Genomic DNA, 19803 nt, shown 5'->3' on the forward strand with positions numbered 1-19803 from the left:
CTCTGCGGGAAAAAGCAGAAAGATGTCACCAAAAGGGCACGGGTGACACCAGACCAGCGGGGTACTGAACCTTACAAGGCCGGCGGGATGGACGCGGTTCAAGGCCAGCAGCTGGACCAGAACCCCATTCCAAACAAACACAAAGGTTTGCCCCTGACCATAGTTACCATGCTTGCTGAGAGGGCAGCAATGGAGTCTCTATGTACTGGGATCTAAAGTTATACTGTAATTCAGTAACACTAAATAAAATGGATACCGTACAGTTGTTGGAACCGGGCTCCCCAGTTGGCTGGTACAGCAGCCCATCGCAGTTTAGGAACGTGTTACATGAATAGGGCGTAACGCAGGGTGTGTCTGGCCCGGCGATGGGCAGACCCTTTGGAATTATGAGACAGGACTGTTCTGATCCGGATTAGGGACACAGCTGCCAAATAAAAGTGCCCCCCACCCCAACCTGAAGGACACAGCAGTTTAAAGTTAAACTCAGCCTCACAAAGAGGACTACGGTACGGAAAGGCACTGCGGGAGAAGCTCAGGCTTTTAGGACGGGACCCGAGGAGTGACCCATGTCATAAATCCCCTGAAAGCCCCGCAGGCTGGGGGGGGGGGGACTTTCCAAACCACCACTACCGTGTTGGCTGGAAGCGCAAAGTACGTTTGAAGTGGCAGGCAGGATTTCCTCTTAAAAAGTGCATTTAGCCAGAATGTGTTATGCAAAGAGGAAAGGAAAATTCATAAGTGGGTAAATAAATGAATACGCGAGCAGGCTGGGGATTATTCTGGATAAATTCCGGAGATACTGCAACAGGACAGATAGGCTCTGTGAAGACTTACATGGCTGTGATTACACCGCGGGCTCTGTTTAATGCGAAAACGCATTTTCAGCATGCAGGGCTGCCCTGGGTTGTCCTCATCGTTTCGCCCCCCCCCCCCTCCCAAACTGGTCCAAATGGTTTCAGACAAACGTGGCATCTGTCTCATTGACACAACACAGATGCACTAGAACGTTGAAAATGTAAGAGTCCAAATATGTCAAATGTTGGTCAGGCTCCTTCCTTCAGATGAACCGCACCAAGGACAAAGGGAGCAGTTTTCCCGGACAGTGGATGTGACTGGGGGGGGGCACAGCTGTCTATTTATAATATAGTAATGGATGTCTGTGCTGAATGCTAACCCCGTGAGGAAGTGATCTAGACTGGGGGGGGAGTGGGCATAGCCGGGTGGGATAGAGGGTGTGGCTCGGCGCTGGGCACAGCACCTGTCGATGGAAGTCCACCAAAAGCAGCCAGCCTCACGGATCCAGGCCATCGACTGCCGGCTCCCATTCCTGCTGATCGCAGTGGGCTGGGGGGGGGGGGGGGGGGGGGGGGTGCGTGGAGAGCTGGGGACGCACTGAAACACTCTCACACACACAGATCAGGCACCAGAAGATGATCCCAGGAGTAAGAGATGTGCTGAGTGTAACTTTAAAAAGTTGCCCGTGAAGAGTTTCCTGGAGCGGAATCAGTCCTGAGTGTGCCCCCCCCACCAAGTCTGAATTTCAAATCCCCCAGTCCCCCCCCCAGGCATGTGCACTGTGTCACCCCCTTCGGATGAAAGCTCTGTGGACCCCCTCGCCCTCTCCACTGGCCTATTTGAAGGATCTTTTTCATATTTGCCGACAGTCGCTGGTAAATTGGCCCCCACATCCACCCCAGGAAATGAGGTCAACCGGAGACACGTTTCGCGCAAAACGTCGGACCATCGCAGTCATGGGCTGGGCCCAGATGGCCCAAACTCTGGGCATCCAACAACCTCTAAAGCCATCAACTTAAGCGAGTTCCCCAAGAACTAAACAAAGGATGTCGTTTTGCTGTTTGACTAATTGTAATTCTTTGACTGTTTCATCCACTCGGCTGTCAGTAATTTATTTTTTCACTGACTACCTCAAGAACTGTTTACACTCATACCTTTCCGCTGCTAATTTGTATTTGTATTTGATTTGTATGATTCCTACCATTTGTGCTGTATTGTTCACCATTGGCAACGCTACCTTAATATTATTACCATTTGCACAACTGCCTCTTAAACTGCTGTCATTTGTGCAACTGACTATATATTCATTGTTACCATTTGCACTTTGTACCATCTGCACTTGTCGATATGTCTCTGGCCTTGTCAGTTTGTCCTTTGTCCTGTTACGTCCTATTTTTTTGTATTTAATGTTCATAATTTTGGGGGGTGGCATGGTGGTGCAGTGGTAAGTACTGTTGCCTCACACCGCTGGGACCCAGGTTCAAGTCTCCGCCTGGGTCACATGTGTGTGGAGTTTGCATGTTCTCCCCATGTCGTCATGAGGTTTCCTCTGGATACTCCGGTTTCCCCCCCCCCCAGTCCAAAGACATGCTGAGGCTAATTGGAGTTGCTAAATTGCCCATAGGAGTGCATGTGTGAATGAATGGTGTGTGAGTGTGAGCTGCGATGGGCTGGCCCCCCCATCCTGGGTTGTTCTCTGCTTCCAGTATAGGCTCCAGACCCCCCGCGACCCAGTAGGATGAGCGGTTTGGAAAATGGATGGATGGATGGATGGATGGATGGATGGATGGATGGATGGATGGATGGATGTTCATAATTTTGTAATTGGAGGCTACGCACACCAGTGAGCGAGGAATAGCATTTCGGTACAATGTGAATTGACAATAAAATATCTTTGACTTTTTGCAAGTCAGAGTACGTCACAATTCAGGACAAATTTCTGCGGGTAAGAGCGGCGACCCTCCAAGAATGACAAGCCGAGCCTTTGTGAAACCAGGGCAGTTCTGCCCCTGGAAAACGAAGGCGGCACATAACTCACGGCTCCTGTACCAGCACGAGGCCCTGCTCCTCTGACAGCCTGACCGCCATCTCTGTGGTGTCCATGCTGAACTGAATTGACTTGCGAGGGTGCAGCGCATATACAAACATCACACGTTTACAGACAGGAACTGCCAGGTCATAATGGCACGACGATGACCGGGAGAAACACGCTATTTATGGGTCAGAAGTTACCAGTCTGCAATCAAAATGTCAATTTCCACATTATCATGAAGAGCCATAAAACGCCTCTGCCTGAAGCAGAATTATGCTGCCACACAGATTTACATTGTGTGTTTGGAAAAGTGATATGGAGCACAGAAAACTGAGACGATGAATCATCAGTGGTAAGATATTACTGCCACAAACTATATTATTTAGATTTAAATAACCATTGCTCTTGTACTTCGAATAGAGACGACCTTGTCACAATGAAGGAAATAAGTACCTAGTTAATGACCGAAAGGATCAGAACCATCACAACAAGACAAAATAATGGCAGTTACTCATGCGTCTATGTGAAGTGGAAAAGACAATAAACGCTGATGAAATTTGTGAAGGTAAAGCCACAGATTATATACGAAATAAACCAACAAGCAATTGATTTCCCTGATTTTCCCTTTCAATGAAATTCACCCTGAGCAGAAACGTTTCAGAAGTTTCAACAATGAGAAACGGAATCAAATACATACTCATTGCGTGAGTCTGTGAGGGGGCAATCGGCTGGTAACACCCCCCCCAGCGTGGATGAGAGCCCATTGGTCCTTAAATACTGTGTGAAATTCCCTGGCCACGCCTCCTGTCTGAGCCTGGGGGGGTTTACCCTGAGTCTCATCCAACTCCCTCCCTCATTACCTCACTTCAAAAGACTGTTCACGCTAATTAACATTACACAGACTTCTCTGAAATACATGCATGCTTTCTAATTGAATCAAATTAAAAAATTATGAAGCCATGCCTTTTCTTTCACCGCGCACACATGCATTTCTGAAAGGCAGAAATCCCCCCCAGCCTACTGATATTAAATAATAAATACATTTAATGTAACATACGGAGCTTTCAGCAAATCCACAATTTTGATCATTTGCTTAATCTGCTTGGAAAAGCAGGTCAGGCTGATGCTGCATGCACACCCCCACTGCGAGCTGATGCGTCAGACGCCAAAGCCGTGATACTCGCATGGAAACAGGCTGCATAAAGCTGCACATCTACAACGCAATGAGGAAAAGTAGGGCAGAAGCCATCCGAGGGAAATCAGAGCAGACAGGTAAAATCAGGGCAGACAGGTGGAATCAGAACAGACAGGTGAAATCATAACAGACAGGAGAAATCAAGATATAAAGATGAATTCAGAACAGACAGGTGAAATCAGAACAGACAGGAGAAATCAAGATATAAAGGTGAATTCAGAACAGATAGGTGAAATCATAACAGAAAGGTGAAATCAGAACAGATGAAATTAGGATGGACAGATGAAATCAGAAGACAGGTGAAATCGGAAGAGACAGGAGAAATCAAGATATAAAGGTGAATTCAGAACAGCCAGGTGAAATCATAACAGAAAGGTGAAATCAGAACAGATGAAATTATAATGGACAGATGAAATCAGAAGACAGGTGAAATCAGAACAGACAGGACAAATCAAGATATAAAGGTGAATTCAGAACAGACAGGTGAAATCAGAACAGAAAAGTGAAATTTGGAGTGAAGGAATAAGGACATTCAGGTGAAATCAGAAGAGGCAGGTGGAATCAGAACTGACAGGTGATAGGATTCCAGTGAAAACATGGCTAAATTATTTCAGAATAAAATGCTCTAAGCTCAGAGATACAGATTCTGCCTTAAACCACCTATGTCTATTAGACTAAACAGCATTTCAGTTTTTCTATTATACCATGGAGTAAAACATAAAAATAACACCTTTCTGCAGACTGCATTGGATTTTGGTGCTTTTCTCATTAATAGACACCCTGAAACAGCGTGTGCGGATGTTTCCTGCTGGTGTTTTATACCTGTATTCCTGTGATTTTGAACATCACCTCCTGTGTATCAGGCCACCCGTCTCTAATCCAATCACTGGGGGTTGCTGGTCTAGGGGGGAGGCCTACGTCTATTTGTGTCCCAAACGTGTCCCATGGCCAGACTGACAGACACGTTGCACCAAACCCCCTGCCTGCTAACACTGAATAAAAGCCTAAATGAACCATTTTAGAATCAGTGTCACTCCTGGCCAGAACCTTTATAAATGTGTCACGTGCTTGCGGATGCTTCCACGACCTCAGCGTTTCACTGTGGGCTCCCATGCCGCTTCTGCCCGTGTGACCCCAAAGAGGTACTTTACTCCCACAGAGCGGCTGAGTCCTTCACCAGCCCGGCCATCTGTGGACATCAGGGCATAAACGAGGACAGGCAGAGAGGTTCTGGCCCCTCCGGAGGCAGACTGTGCTAGGTGGCGGTTTGCCAAACACCACGCTTCAGGTGACCGTTTGGCCAGGTGGCTAGTCAGGTGTCCATCTGAGCTGGCAGCAGGTCAGGTGACCATTTCGCCAGACAGCTAGTCAGGTGACCATTTCGCCAAACAGTTAGTCAGGTGACCATTTCGCCAGACAGTTAGTCAGGTGACCATTTCGCCAGAAAGTTAGTCAGGTGACCATTTCACCAGACAGTTAGTCAGGTGACCATTTCGCCAGGCAGCTAGTCAGGTGACCATTTCGCCAGACAGTTAGTCAGGTGACCATTTCGCCAGGCAGCTAGTCAGGTGACCATTTCGCCAGGCAGATAGTCAGGTGACCATTTCGCCAGGCAGATAGTCAGGTGACCATTTCGCCAGGCAGCTAGTCAGGTGACCATTTCGCCAGGCAGATAGTCAGGTGACCATTTCGCCAGGCAGCTAGTCAGGTGACCATTTCGCCAGGCAGATAGTCAGGTGACCATTTCGCCAGGCAGCTAGTCAGGTGACCATTTCGCCAGGCAGATAGTCAGGTGACCATTTCGCCAGGCAGCTAGTCAGGTGACCATTTCGCCAGGCAGATAGTCAGGTGACCATTTGGCCAGGTGGCTTCCTGGATAGCAGGTGGCCGAATTCTCTACAGAGATGGAGCTGAGGGGTCACCTTTGCGACACTGAGCCGGCGGTAAAGGGGGTGAGGGCGGCCATCATTTTCACATGAAATCACAAAGCAGAGGTAGGGCCTGAGGTTCTGTCAGGTGCTGTCCGGATGGAGGTGCTGTCCAGTTAAAGGACATCACATATGCTCGGGGTGTTTTAAGCCTTGACAAGAGGTTATGTTCATAAGCATGCTCTGAGGTGGTGTTGCCTTTGATCATGACATATTGTTACCATTAGCACCATGATGTAGAACAGTCAAGGACACCTCAGTAAACTATTCATTAACCATCAGCTATCATTCAATTTAATGGAACAACATAAATAAATGTGTGTGAAGCTTAGTTGTTCATATTCTGTCCCCATTCAGGCTGTCTCCTGCCCTCCCAAATTGCCATCCTGTCCAGGGTGTCCCCTGCCTCGTGCCCTGTGATAGACTGGCATCCTGTCCAGGGTGTCGCCTGTCTCATGTCCTGTGATAGGCTGGCATCCTGTCCAGGGTGTCCCCTGCCTCGTGCCCTGTGATAGGCTGGCATCCTGTCCAGGGTGTCCCCTGCCACGTGTCCTGTGATAGACTGGCATCCTGTCCAGGGTGTCCCCTGCCTCGTGCCCTGTGACAGACTGGCATCCTGTCCAGGGTGTCGCCTGTCTCATGTCCTGTGATGGACTGTCATCCTGTCCAGAGTGTCCCCTGCCCTGTGCCCTGTAATGGATTGGCATCCTGGCTGGGGTCTTCCCTGCCTCATGCCCTGTGCTTTCCTGGTGTAGCCTCTAGACACACTCTAACCCTGTGTTTGATAACCTCTTTGTTAATAAATTACCACATGCTTAGAAAATTGTCCCATAATAATTATAATTTTCAGTTGTGCTACATTTCTATTCCCCACTGAGAGTTGCATTTAAAGCATATTTATGGGCTTGAAGTTAACAAGCAAAATAACTCAATATGGTCCTTAAAAGCGATAAAAAAAAAGCGATTACATAGTTACACATGCCTCTGTTTTAAAAACAGACGCCATCAACTCATTCCCACCTGACATTTGGAGCAGTGTGGCAGTGAGTATGTGGTTAAAGTGTATTTCTGGCCTGTGACGAGTCGAGATCATGGGCATAAAGACCCTCTGTAATGGCGAGGTTCAATCAACAGTTATACTGGCGATCTGGAGTCACTCTCTCAACATTCATCAGCTGGCTTGGGCCGTTGGTTTAACATCTGCCTTTTTAATCTTATTTAAATAATAACAGTTGCGATACCCCCCTCATTACAGTACCCTACCCACCCATTACGACAGCCCCCCATTATGAAACCCACTGTCAATGCAATACCCCCCCCCCATTACGATACGCTCCTCCCCCAGTTAAATATCCCCCTAGTCATAAACCCCCCCAGTTATAATACCACCCCCACTTATGATAACACCCCCCCCCCCGGTTATAATACCCTCCCCGTTATGATACTCCCCCAGTTATAATAACACCACCCCAGTTATGATACTCCCCCAGTTATAATAACACCACCCCAGTTATGATACTCCCACAGTTATAATAACACCACCCCAGTTATGATACTCCCACAGTTATAATAACACCACCCCAGTTATGATACTCCCACAGTTATAATAACACCACCCCAGTTATGATACTCCCACAGTTATAATAACACCACCCCAGTTATGATACTCCCACAGTTATAATAACACCACCCCAGTTATGATACTCCCACAGTTATAATAACACCACCCCAGTTATGATACTCCCACAGTTATAATAACACCACCCCAGTTATGATACTCCCCCAGTTATAATAACACCACCCCAGTTATGATACTCCCACAGTTATAATAACACCACCCCAGTTATGATACTCCCACAGTTATAATAACACCACCCCAGTTATGATACTCCCACAGTTATAATAACACCACCCCAGTTATGATACTCCCACAGTTATAATAACACCACCCCAGTTATGATACTCCCCCAGTTATAATAACACCACCCCAGTTATGATACTCCCACAGTTATAATAACACCACCCCAGTTATGATACTCCCACAGTTATAATAACACCACCCCAGTTATGATACTCCCACAGTTATAATAACACCACCCCAGTTATGATACTCCCACAGTTATAATAACACCACCCCAGTTATGATACTCCCACAGTTATAATAACACCACCCCAGTTATGATACTCCCCCAGTTATAATAACACCACCCCAGTTATGATACTCCCACAGTTATAATAACACCACCCCAGTTATGATACTCCCACAGTTATAATAACACCACCCCAGTTATGATACTCCCACAGTTATAATAACACCACCCCAGTTATGATACTCCCCCAGTTATAATAACACCACCCCAGTTATGATACTCCCACAGTTATAATAACACCACCCCAGTTATGATACTCCCACAGTTATAATAACACCACCCCAGTTATGATACTCCCACAGTTATAATAACACCACCCCAGTTATGATACTCCCACAGTTATAATAACACCACCCCAGTTATGATACTCCCACAGTTATAATAACACCACCCCAGTTATGATACTCCCCCAGTTATAATAACACCACCCCAGTTATGATACTCCCACAGTTATAATAACACCACCCCAGTTATGATACTCCCACAGTTATAATAACACCACCCCAGTTATGATACTCCCCCAGTTATAATAACACCACCCCAGTTATGATACTCCCACAGTTATAATAACACCACCCCAGTTATGATACTCCCACAGTTATAATAACACCACCCCAGTTATGATACTCCCCCAGTTATAATAACACCACCCCAGTTATGATACTCCCACAGTTATAATAACACCACCCCAGTTATGATACTCCCCCAGTTATAATAACACCACCCCAGTTATGATACTCCCACAGTTATAATAACACCACCCCAGTTATGATACTCCCCCAGTTATAATAACACCACCCCAGTTATGATACTCCCACAGTTATAATAACACCACCCCAGTTATGATACTCCCCCAGTTATAATAACACCACCCCAGTTATGATACTCCCACAGTTATAATAACACCACCCCAGTTATGATACTCCCCCAGTTATAATAACACCACCCCAGTTATGATACTCCCACAGTTATAATAACACCACCCCAGTTATGATACTCCCACAGTTATAATAACACCACCCCAGTTATGATACTCCCCCAGTTATAATAACACCACCCCAGTTATGATACTCCCACAGTTATAATAACACCACCCCAGTTATGATACTCCCACAGTTATAATAACACCACCCCAGTTATGATACTCCCACAGTTATAATAACACCACCCCAGTTATGATACTCCCCCAGTTATAATAACACCACCCCAGTTATGATACTCCCACAGTTATAATAACACCACCCCAGTTATGATACTCCCCCAGTTATAATAACACCACCCCAGTTATGATACTCCCACAGTTTTAATACAACCTCCCCCCCAGTTACAATACCCTCTCCATTTGAAGACTATTCTCTCCTTTATATGAGTGACTCCGGTACAGCAGACACCTCAGACAGATCCAGCGCTGGCCTCATGACCAGACAGACATGCTCTTCCCTGGCCTCCTGGTCCCTGCCAGCCCCCCACACATGCACATATGGACGTCCTGCTCATTTACACTTCCTTCACTTAGCGGCGGCTTTTCTTCCAGGAGTCACTTCTAAGTTGACGATTCACTCAAGACGACTGTAAATAAGTAACATGCACAGAGAGAAATCCACGCTCAAGAATGACCGTGTTACAGAAACACGACTGGAGAAAAACGTTTGAAATCCGTTACCTTAAAAACTGTTGACAAGAGGATTTCAGGCATGAAATAAACCTTATGGGGAAAATTTTACTGTATGTCAAGCTTTTCCTTATATTTAACTCCTTTTATATTTTAAACCAACAGAACAGTCATTTGAATATTCCCCAGTGAAAGATGATTAAGAGCATGGTATCTCTGTAGGTTGTAAATGTCAGTGGTCATTTGTACTTGCCCTTTCCTCATGGATAATTAAACTCTGACATGAAATGAGGCATCGGCGTGACCCTTAACCCCCGTGCCGCATGAGCGCTGTGGACGAACGGATCTGTACTGAAGCGATTCGTATCTCCGCTGTGACATTCGGCTTTCCTTGTGGCCGGTGAATTCAGGCCTTCTGATAGGCTGGGATTCGAAAGTGGACAGGAAGTCAGAGACTCCGCATGCCGAGGCCTGTGCGTCCTGCCTGGCCTCGACTGGGGGGAGGGGCCGCTGTATCAGCTGTCGGTGGGCTGTGTTCCTGTGCGCTGCAGATAAGCCGCCTGCGGGCCTCACCTTAAATGGTCAGCGCTCAGTGGCGGCACGTGCGCCCCCCTCCACTCCCCAGCCCGGGCAGAGCACAGGGCGGGGCCTCTCACAGTCGTCTCTGCCTCCAGTGAATAACTTCAAAGGCACGGCTGGGCTTACTGGGGCCTGTCTCTCCCTCTCTGGGCTCTTGGACGCTTCCATTTCTAATGACAAGCAGATCTGAAGCTATCTTACCACGGCTGCCACTGAAAGGCATGTTTGAGGATCTGTGTCAACCCTGTGACAAGGGGCACCTTCTTCACACAAACCAAAGGACACTGGTGTCCGTACTTTGACGGGGTTCTGCTTCGGGCTGCATTAATATGAGTGATATACTCACCTACAGAACCAAAAAAGGAGCCCAAACACACAGAGACAGAACCAAAAACCGGATCCCTGCATCAGTGCAACTCCAGACAAATGCAGTGTATTTAGCAGACTACAAAAACAAATGACTTCCTTTAATATCAACTCCGTTACAAATGAAGCTGTTTCAGTGACCACATGAATCAGCACTTCCTGTGTAATGTTGCCCCCTCCCCAGTGACATAATAGTAGATTTTACACCCTTTCATGAATTACTGCAAAAAAACTGGATTAAAACGCTCTCTCCCACTGGAAGTGCCGGCATTTTCCGGAATATCCAAGGTAGTCGTGGCGCTTTACTACCACACAGATGATGTTATGCTGACATTGTTTATAGATCCTGGTTTCAGGCCAGCTGCCCTGTTGCCTTAACTAGACTGTGAGCTTTGGGAAAAGGACTCTGGCGGTTTTGGGTGCTGATACAATATGTACACGCCCTGAATGTGAGGAGCGGCGTGGCCGTGTTTGGGGGTGGGGGCTCAAGGATCTGTCTGGTTATCTCTGAGCCCAGGTTTTTTCAAACTTGTCAACTCCCCCTCCCCCCCCCCCGCATAGCTCAGAGCTGTTTCCCTGTAAGGGGTGGGGGGGGGGGCGCTGTTCTCCCTGTATTACCGTTCGGTAATGATACCATCACTATTGGAACCTGCAGTATCACTGTGCTGTTCGTGACACACCTCTGCTCCCTGTCTATACCACAGCCTGCATTGCGGCCCATTTGCCGGAAATGGTGCAGGATTCCTGGTTCCAGACGGGTTCTGGTACAATTATGAATGGGAACGAAGAAGATGACTCATGTCTGGTTTTAGGTGCAGGGTGACGACACACCTGCAGGGGGCGCTAATGATCCCGCACTCTAATTACAACCATGGAAACAAGCTCTATTGACTGGCTTCACTGGGGCTTTGGACAGACAAATCACAGCAGATCCACTGATTGAGGTCTGAACTAATACAGACCAGTCTTCCCAGTTTTCATCCAGCAGCGATACTCTGTTAGAAATACAGGCATATCCAGGACCCAAAAAGCAGGAAATAATGCTAGTATATTCCATACCCCCTGTGCTAAAAAACACAAACTTATACTGCTTAGAGAGGAATTCCCCAATACCTAATACAGTAAGTCATGATAATCTTAGGTAGGATGTGAATATTTAGAAGAATATAGTTCATTCAATTCCAATGGGGTTCACCTACTAAGAGTTATTCTCTCATGATGCTCAGACGTGGTTGGGGTGGGGGGGAACTCACGCTCCTCAGTGTCACTCCAAAGGCCTTCATTATTGCACCCCCCCCCCCCCCCCAGCAAGGACTCTGAGGGAGGAAGCCGGTTTTACAAGCACTAATTGCCTCAGATGTGTAATTACAGTGTAACATTGGATTCTGATATCCGGTAAAAAAAATTCCAAACTGTGAACAGGCAAATATGCAATTAATGGTTCAGTTAAATGTTGGAATTAAAACAAAATTATTGTCTTTATACATACATTTGGTATCTGCCTGGATGACTTGCCTATTGATACACCAATAATCCTTTAATTATTACTCCTGAAGTAATTCTGCTTCAAAACACAGCTGCAGGTTTGTGGACCCTATCCGCCTCTGTTTCAGTCGGCTTCCAGTGACAACGTTGTTTTAAAAAACAGATCCTGGCTTCGCGAGTTTCCTCAGAACAATGCTGTCACTATTTTAGGAAGCCACCTACCTTAACTCGGGACTTAAAATTAGAAGGTGTTCATCAATTCTTCTCCATAAGGTATCGCAGGCAGAAATATCTCCATCTCCTTTTATGGGGGTCTATTGATTTAATTTGTGGAGGCTTCGGCTCAGGGAATGGAATAGATGATGTGAACCTCCAGGCCAAATTTAACACTAGTGCAGCAGAAACCGTGAGTCAGATGGGATTGCCGGCTGTACTAGAGCTGAACTCTGTAGGTGAGGCACTGCATCCTGATGGCACTATCAGGACTGGAGTTAAATATCTGTCCTACAGATCACCCCCGATGTTGACTGTATCTCGGTGACACTTACTGCAGTATTCGCGCTCAGTACGGTCTTGTGGGGGAAGGGTAGGTACCACGTACTCTTCTAATTAATGCCTGTATGACTAGGGATCGTGGGAATTAACAGGGTAGAGAATTCCTACAAATCACACCGCCGAGCTTCGCAAGCAACCAACAATGCTGACATGTTACTGAAGGGAGCCCGTGCTGCTCACATGATTGAGGACAGCCGCTAATGTGACTCGTGACTGAGGATATTTGGTCCCACTGTCACATGACTGAGGACGGCCTGCAATGCTGACACATAACTGAGGACGGCCAGTGCCACTAACATGTGACTGAGCACAGCTGGAAATGTGATACGTCACTAAGGACAGCGACAGTGCTGACACATGACTGAGGACAGCCGGTGCCACTGTCACATGACTGAGGACAGCCGGTGCCACTGTCACATGACTGAGGACAGCCGGTGCCACTGTCACATGACTGAGGACAGCCGGCGCCACTGTCACATGACTGAGGACAGCCTGCAATGCTGACACATAACTGAGGACGGCCAGTGCCACTAACATGTGACTGAGGACAGCTGGAAATGTGACACGTCACTAAGGACAGCGACAGTGCTGACACATGACTGAGGACAGCCGGCGCCACTGTCACATGACTGAGGAGAGTCAGTGCCACTAACACTATCTAACACATCACTGAGGGCAGCTGGAAATGTGATAGATGACTGAGGACAGCCAGCAACTGAGGACGTCCGGTGCCTCCGACATGTGACTGGGGACAGCTGGCAGTGTTGACATGTGAATGAGGACGACCTGTGCCAACATCATGCCACTCAGGACCCGCCAAGTCCCAGAGCACCTACCTTGAGGAGGCGATCTCCACCTTGGTTCTGGCAATGGCTGCTGCCCTCTGTGCCCCTTCCACGGCCCGGTCCACCTTGCCTTTGGTTTTGGGATTCTTCAGCGGGATGAGCTGCTTCCTCACGCCGCGCACTAACACATTGTTTTTGTACTTCCCCTCCTCCTTGGTGCCGTCCGGAAAGGTGGTGCAGCCGTAGCCATGGCGCCGGTTGTTGATCCACTCGCCCTCGTACCTCATGCCGTTGGAGCGCTCGCTGACGCCGAAGCCGTTGCGCTTGTCGTTCTTCCACTCACCCATGTAGGACTCGGTGGTGGTGGCGTCCACGTGATCCTCCTGGGGGTAGTAATCGTCGGGCAGGTCGCCGTCACCCAGGCTGATGGTGGAGTTAGCGTCGCTGGAGCTGATGCGGCTCATGGTGGCGTCGCTGCGCGCCGAGCTGCGCTTGCTCGATATCGACGTTCTGGAGTCGGACTTGCGCAGCTGCCGCAGGCTGCCGAAGAGCGAGCCGCGCCGGAAGAGACCCCTCCTCTTACCCGTCACCACCTCGCTGTCGCTGTGGAAGTTCAGGACGAAGCCCCCCCGGCTGCCGGCGGGGGTGTCAGCCGGGGCGGTGTCGTGCAGGACGGTGCCGTTACTCTGTTCACTGCGCAGGGAGGCCAGCGAGGTGCGGAGGGGCGAGCGGATGACGGTGGCCATGCCGTACGGCACGCTTTGCCGCACGCCGTAGCCGTGCCGCATGCCGCCCATCCACTGGCCCTGGTAGGTGCCTGTCAAAGGGACATTGAGAGGACAACTTTATTAAACACGCACGCAGGTATCTCCCTCGATTTACTGCTCATGCGCCCTGTCAGTACAGTACAGTATAGTGCCGCATAGTACAATATAGATCAGTATAGTGCAGCATAGTACAATATAGTGCCAAGTAGTACAATATAGATCAGTATAGTGCAGCATAGTACAATATAGTACAGTATAGTGCAGCATAGTACAATATAGTGCCGCATAGTATAATATAGATCAGTATAGTGCAGCATAGTACAAAGTAGTACAGTATAGTGCTGCATAGTACAATATAGTACAGTATAGTGCAGCATAGTATGATATAGTGCAGCATAGTACAATATAGATCAGTATAGTGCAGCATAGTACAATATAGATCAGTATAGTGCAGCATAGTACAATATAGTGCCGCATAGTACCATATAGATCAGTATAGTGCAGCATAGTACAATATACTGCCACATAGTACAATATAGTGCAGCATAGTACAATATAGTGCCACATAGTACAATATAGATCAGTATAGTGCAGCATAGTACAATATAGTGCCACATAGTACAATATAGCACAGTATAGTACAGTATAGTACAAAGTAGTGCCACATAGTACAATATAATGCAGTATAGTACCGCATAGTACAATATAGTATAGTGCAGCATAGTACAATATAGTGCAGCATAGTACAATATAGTGCAGCATGGCACATATAGTACAGTATAGTGCCGCATAGTACAATATAGATCAGTATAGTGCAGCATAGTACAATATAGTACAATTTAGAGCTGTATAGTACAATATAGCACAGTATAGTGTCACATAGTACAATATAGTATAGTATAGTGCAGCATAGTACATATAATACAGTATAGCGCAGCATGGTACAATATAGTACAATATAGTGCAGCATAGTACAATATAGTACAGTATAGTGTTGGATAGTACAGTATAGTGCAGCATAGTACAGCTCTGTACTCTTACTGAACATCCATCTCTGGCAACGATAGGAGAGTGTAACTAATATACTCTCCCTGCAGGTGTATCTCTGTAACCTACAAGACTTAATCAACCAGAACATCACACAACCTAAATAAAGCTCTTCCACACAAAGTATTTCATAGAATATAGAGGGTTTTATATTGTTTTTACATTATACAAGCTGAGCTAAAATCCGAAAGCTCCTTCTTACGGAATCACTTCGCCTGATACCATTTGGTGTTACTTTCTTTAGGACACTGACTCACACAGTCAGATTTTAACTGCTCAGACCGTCAGAGTCCTGGCAATGCGTAGCCTCTCAGTGGTCCTTACTGCAAATCCAGCGTCTGCTAATCACAGCCAGTAACAAGAACCGGTGACCCCAGAAAGCCGAGCTTCTGCGCCTTTACTTGCACTTTTAGTCAAAAGTAATGCTGCAGCCTAAGTGTGTTTGAACCACAAACACGAAACAGGACAGGATACTGATATACGACGCGATAGATGGTGAAAGTGAAGGCAAAGGAACCCACTGCACTCACTTTCTGCATGATCAGTGCACTCCAGCCCACACCTAACAGCTTTCTCTCATGCATAAGTGTTAAATAGAAGTTAGATATCAAATCTGACTGACCAGTTAAACCTGTACCACTTTACGATAAGACTCCCTTTTGCGACTTTTACATGAAAATAAGTCATTAGTTAAAAAACAAAAGCTGTTATATCTTGTATATAACTGTATTCTGATGGTTTACAAAGTGTTACAATGTAACTAATAACCTGATTATAATCCAATGTAAAGTGGTCCCCTTAGGCAAGATTAAACCAAATGATTATGAACATATATCATTTTCGACATAGCAATGTTTTTAAATGTTTTTAAAATGACTAAATAGAGAAATTGCTTTTTCAGTAAAACTTCTTACTAAAGATCACCAGATTCAGTGAAAATTTTCATTATATCACCCCCCCCCCCCCCCCCCCCCCAAAAAAAAAAAAAAAATATCCTGAATATGGAGAGAAAAGCCTGTGACCGTCAACAAGAAACTCTGCTGATTGGGCTATGCTGTATGTTACCTAATGCCCAGGAGCGCATCACAAGGTGGCCAGGCTCTGCCGTTCACTGGCGGGAGCCTTCCAGTGGCACTGTACAATGCTTGACTGAGGAAAAGATCCTTGACATCTTCAACGCTCTCAGTAAATTACTGAGGAAACTCTACACCTCACTCTATACAAAGACATACAGAATGCTTTATGTGGCTGTGCAGTGATGCTATTATACAGACCTAACTGGGCTTTATGAAGGTACAGATTTCTCCAACTGTGTTACAGTGTGAGCTGTAACAGAAGTGAATGTGGGGACAAGCTTCAATTCCACATCTAGGCAAGATGAATGAGGCTAGATTCACCATGGTTACCCCACACAGAAGTCCCAGTGGAGTTCATGGTCACATTAAAGTATCCAGTGATGAAGAAGTAAGACGATCGATATCTATCTCAATCAGCTGGGCTTAAAGTGGGACCCATCCAGGGTCAAGTGACATAACGGTGGGAACAAGCACTGGACAGTCATGGAGGGATGGAGGACACAGTCATGCTAGAATGCGTTATGTGGCTGTGCAGTGATACAGCTGTGTGGACCTTCCATGTCCAATCCATGTTCCGGCAAAGATCAGTAATATCAGAAATGATAATACACACCTGCTTGCAGACGTGTCTCTGAATGTAAATATTCTGTCAATCAAACTGGTTCTTTAAATGAATGTTAAAAATGAGTACTCGTCCTTAATAAATGAAATATATGACATATGTGATTTAAATAAAATATATGGCGTGATTTATTGACGGCTTATGGACTGTGGTTAAGGGTTTGTTACGTCCCTGTCAGGACTGGCGACGAAAGATGTTGACCTATATCAGGTTTTACTGATCTGCTACAATGACACAAATGACAGCAATGTTCAAGTCAGTGCACACATGAAATCACTACAGAGCCGTTAGATTACCTGTCTGTGTAATCAGTGCAGTGGTTCCCAGTTATGCTACTGGACCATGAATGCTATCATCAAAGACGGGGAGGGATGTTTTTAGACCAGTGTTTCTCAAGTGAGTCCTTGGGGGCCCCCAGACAATCCACATTTTTGCTTCATCCCAGCTCTGAACACAACTAAACCAAACAAAAACGTGGATTGTCTGATGAACCTCTAGCATTGGACTGACAAACATTGTTTTAGATCATTTATTCTCAGCTCTCTGAAAGCAGATAAACTGGTTTTCATCTAAGAGCACAAATAGACACTTTTTTCCCCACCTTTTTCACAGAATTTCAACTATCTCTTCCGAAATCGAGGTTCTTATCTCTTTAATACAAAGAAACGAGCCACAGTGTCACAGCTGTGTGGTTATACAATGGTCGTTTACAGTGCTGCGTTACACCAATGATGGTGCACCATCAGAAGAGTTTATCTAGATGTAAATAAAAAATAAATATGTATGTATAACAATCCTTGTGTGACGTACATAAACCCACGTAGAATTCCAGATATTTTGTTTCTTAGAATATACGTATTTATTTCAAAAAACAGGCAGTAAAATTAATATTAAGACTCGGGACTATGCCGGTAGAAAACTCCGATTTCCTCCTTTGAACTCAATCCTCCGCTTGTAATATACACCTTAGAGTTTAGTAAACGCACCAAAATAAAAGATCCCTATTCCACTAAAGAAAGGATGGAAAGATGACGCCTTTCCCCTAAACTGCGCTGGTCACAGCGGCTCTGGTTACACGTGTAACTATTATTAACCATCCCTGACCTGCAGGACCCATCGCCGGGCGTCGGTACCCGGTACACAGATCTCCTTTCCGCAATCACGGTCACATTAAGCATCCGGGACCGATTGGCTCTTAAAACTTCCCGGGTCTGATCAGGGCAGATCCGACCGACAACAGCGTCCGCTTTAAACCGCTCACACATCACTGGAAATGGATGCAGTTTCTAAGCACGTTCCTCTGTTTCCCAGCGGCTATACAGCGCATATAGCTCCTAACACCCCGTTTAGTGTGGTTAACGCTTGGCCGCCTAATGACAGCATCTGCAGATGCATAATATAAATGCAGCATTTAAAATGCATCGCGAAATGCCAGGAAAGCCGAGTGCGCACCGCCAAGGGGCGCTTTCCCCGGAGACTGACTTACCCCCGTCCGCATAGGTTTCCACGCCGTATCCATCCTGCAGCCCGTTACTCCACGTCCCGTCGTATCTGGCAGGCGTCGCGTGGCTCAGACGGACCCCGTAGCGACCCTTAAAGCCGTGCGTCCACTCTCCACGGTAGGTCCACTTCCCCTTGGTCTCCACACCGAGCCCATGGCGCTTGCCCTGCGACCAGTAGCCCCTGGTAGGTGTTCCCGCTGGGCCAGGTGTAGACCCCCACTACCTCGAAGCCGTGGGACCAGGAGCCGGAGTACTCCCCCTGACCCTTGGGTCCCGTGCAGATGCCGTGTCCGTGGGCTTTGCCGTCATCCCATCCACCACAGTACGTGCCTCCATCGTCGAAGTCGAATCGGCCACCCGTCATTCAGGAGGACTGATGTAGCGGATCGGGGGCAAAAAGATGTCAGGGAGGTCGAAAGTGGAGTCTGGTGGCTCTGGAAAACAGCGGGGGTCCTTCAGCGGCGTTATTTTCTCATGCATCTATGCAATGACAGTATGCATGTTTCCGCGTGTGCATACGCGTGTACGCGTGTGTGTGTGCGCCTGTGCATGCGCCACTACGCGTGTGCATGTGAATGGGAACGGTGGTTATGAACGGTTACCAGAGGCGCGCGCCGCTCCTGCAGCCGGTCGCTGTTTTTTTTGCTGCCCCCCTCGTACTGGCTGCAGAGGAAGCGACAGAGACGCGGAGTCTCCTAAACCGAGGGGGGGGGGGGGCGGCAGCGCCGGCTCGTGACGTCAGTGCAATCGCGCCTCCCATACGAGTGTCAATCTCATATACCCGCACCACTAAGCTGGGGGCTTTCTGTATATCGTTAATGTTTCATGTTATTCGTGGCGTTAATATATATTTGAATACACATATTTGGCAAATTAAAAGCCAAACTTGGCAGGCAATTTAAGCTGCTTAATTATAGGACTGTCAGAGCTATAGACTGATTTGTCTCCCAACTCATCGGGTTTGCCCCTGAAGTGGCAGGTAATGATGATGAGTTAAGCCCTGGCTTCGCCCCGGCTTCACCTCGGAGTCATCGCCTCACATCAAGCATACCAGCAAGGAGGACTAATCACCAGGGACGGATTACGGACCGGGCCAGTGGGGCCGCTGCCCAGGGGCCCTTGGGGTGCAGGGGGCCCATGGGGGCCCTAGCCCAAAACAATTTGCAACGCTTATCAACAATGTATTTTCGTTTGTCTATTTTAGAGGGCCTACATTCTTTGATCCTCTGCCTACAAGGGCCCCTGACCCTATAGGGAGGGCGTTTGGCTGCCAAGGGCCCTTGAATTGTGGTGGGGGGGGTGGTTCG

The 19803-nt window shown here is 47.2% G+C and overlaps 1 protein-coding gene across 1 annotated transcript in view; it reads right to left on the minus strand.

Moving 5' to 3' along the window:
* Positions 1–19181, minus strand: part of jph1a (junctophilin 1a) — a 33124-nt gene extending 13943 nt beyond the window's left edge. The window contains 4 exon segments of the mRNA XM_048976930.1: positions 13534–14299; positions 18481–18676; positions 18678–18930; positions 19099–19181. Coding sequence (XP_048832887.1) covers positions 13534–14299; positions 18481–18676; positions 18678–18860 — 1145 coding nt within the window. The 5' untranslated portion in view covers positions 18861–18930; positions 19099–19181.
* Between the last annotated feature and the right edge of the window lie 622 nt (positions 19182–19803).

Source organism: Brienomyrus brachyistius, chromosome 15 (assembly GCF_023856365.1).
Source record: "Brienomyrus brachyistius isolate T26 chromosome 15, BBRACH_0.4, whole genome shotgun sequence".
NCBI classification, from domain to species: domain Eukaryota; kingdom Metazoa; phylum Chordata; class Actinopteri; order Osteoglossiformes; family Mormyridae; genus Brienomyrus; species Brienomyrus brachyistius.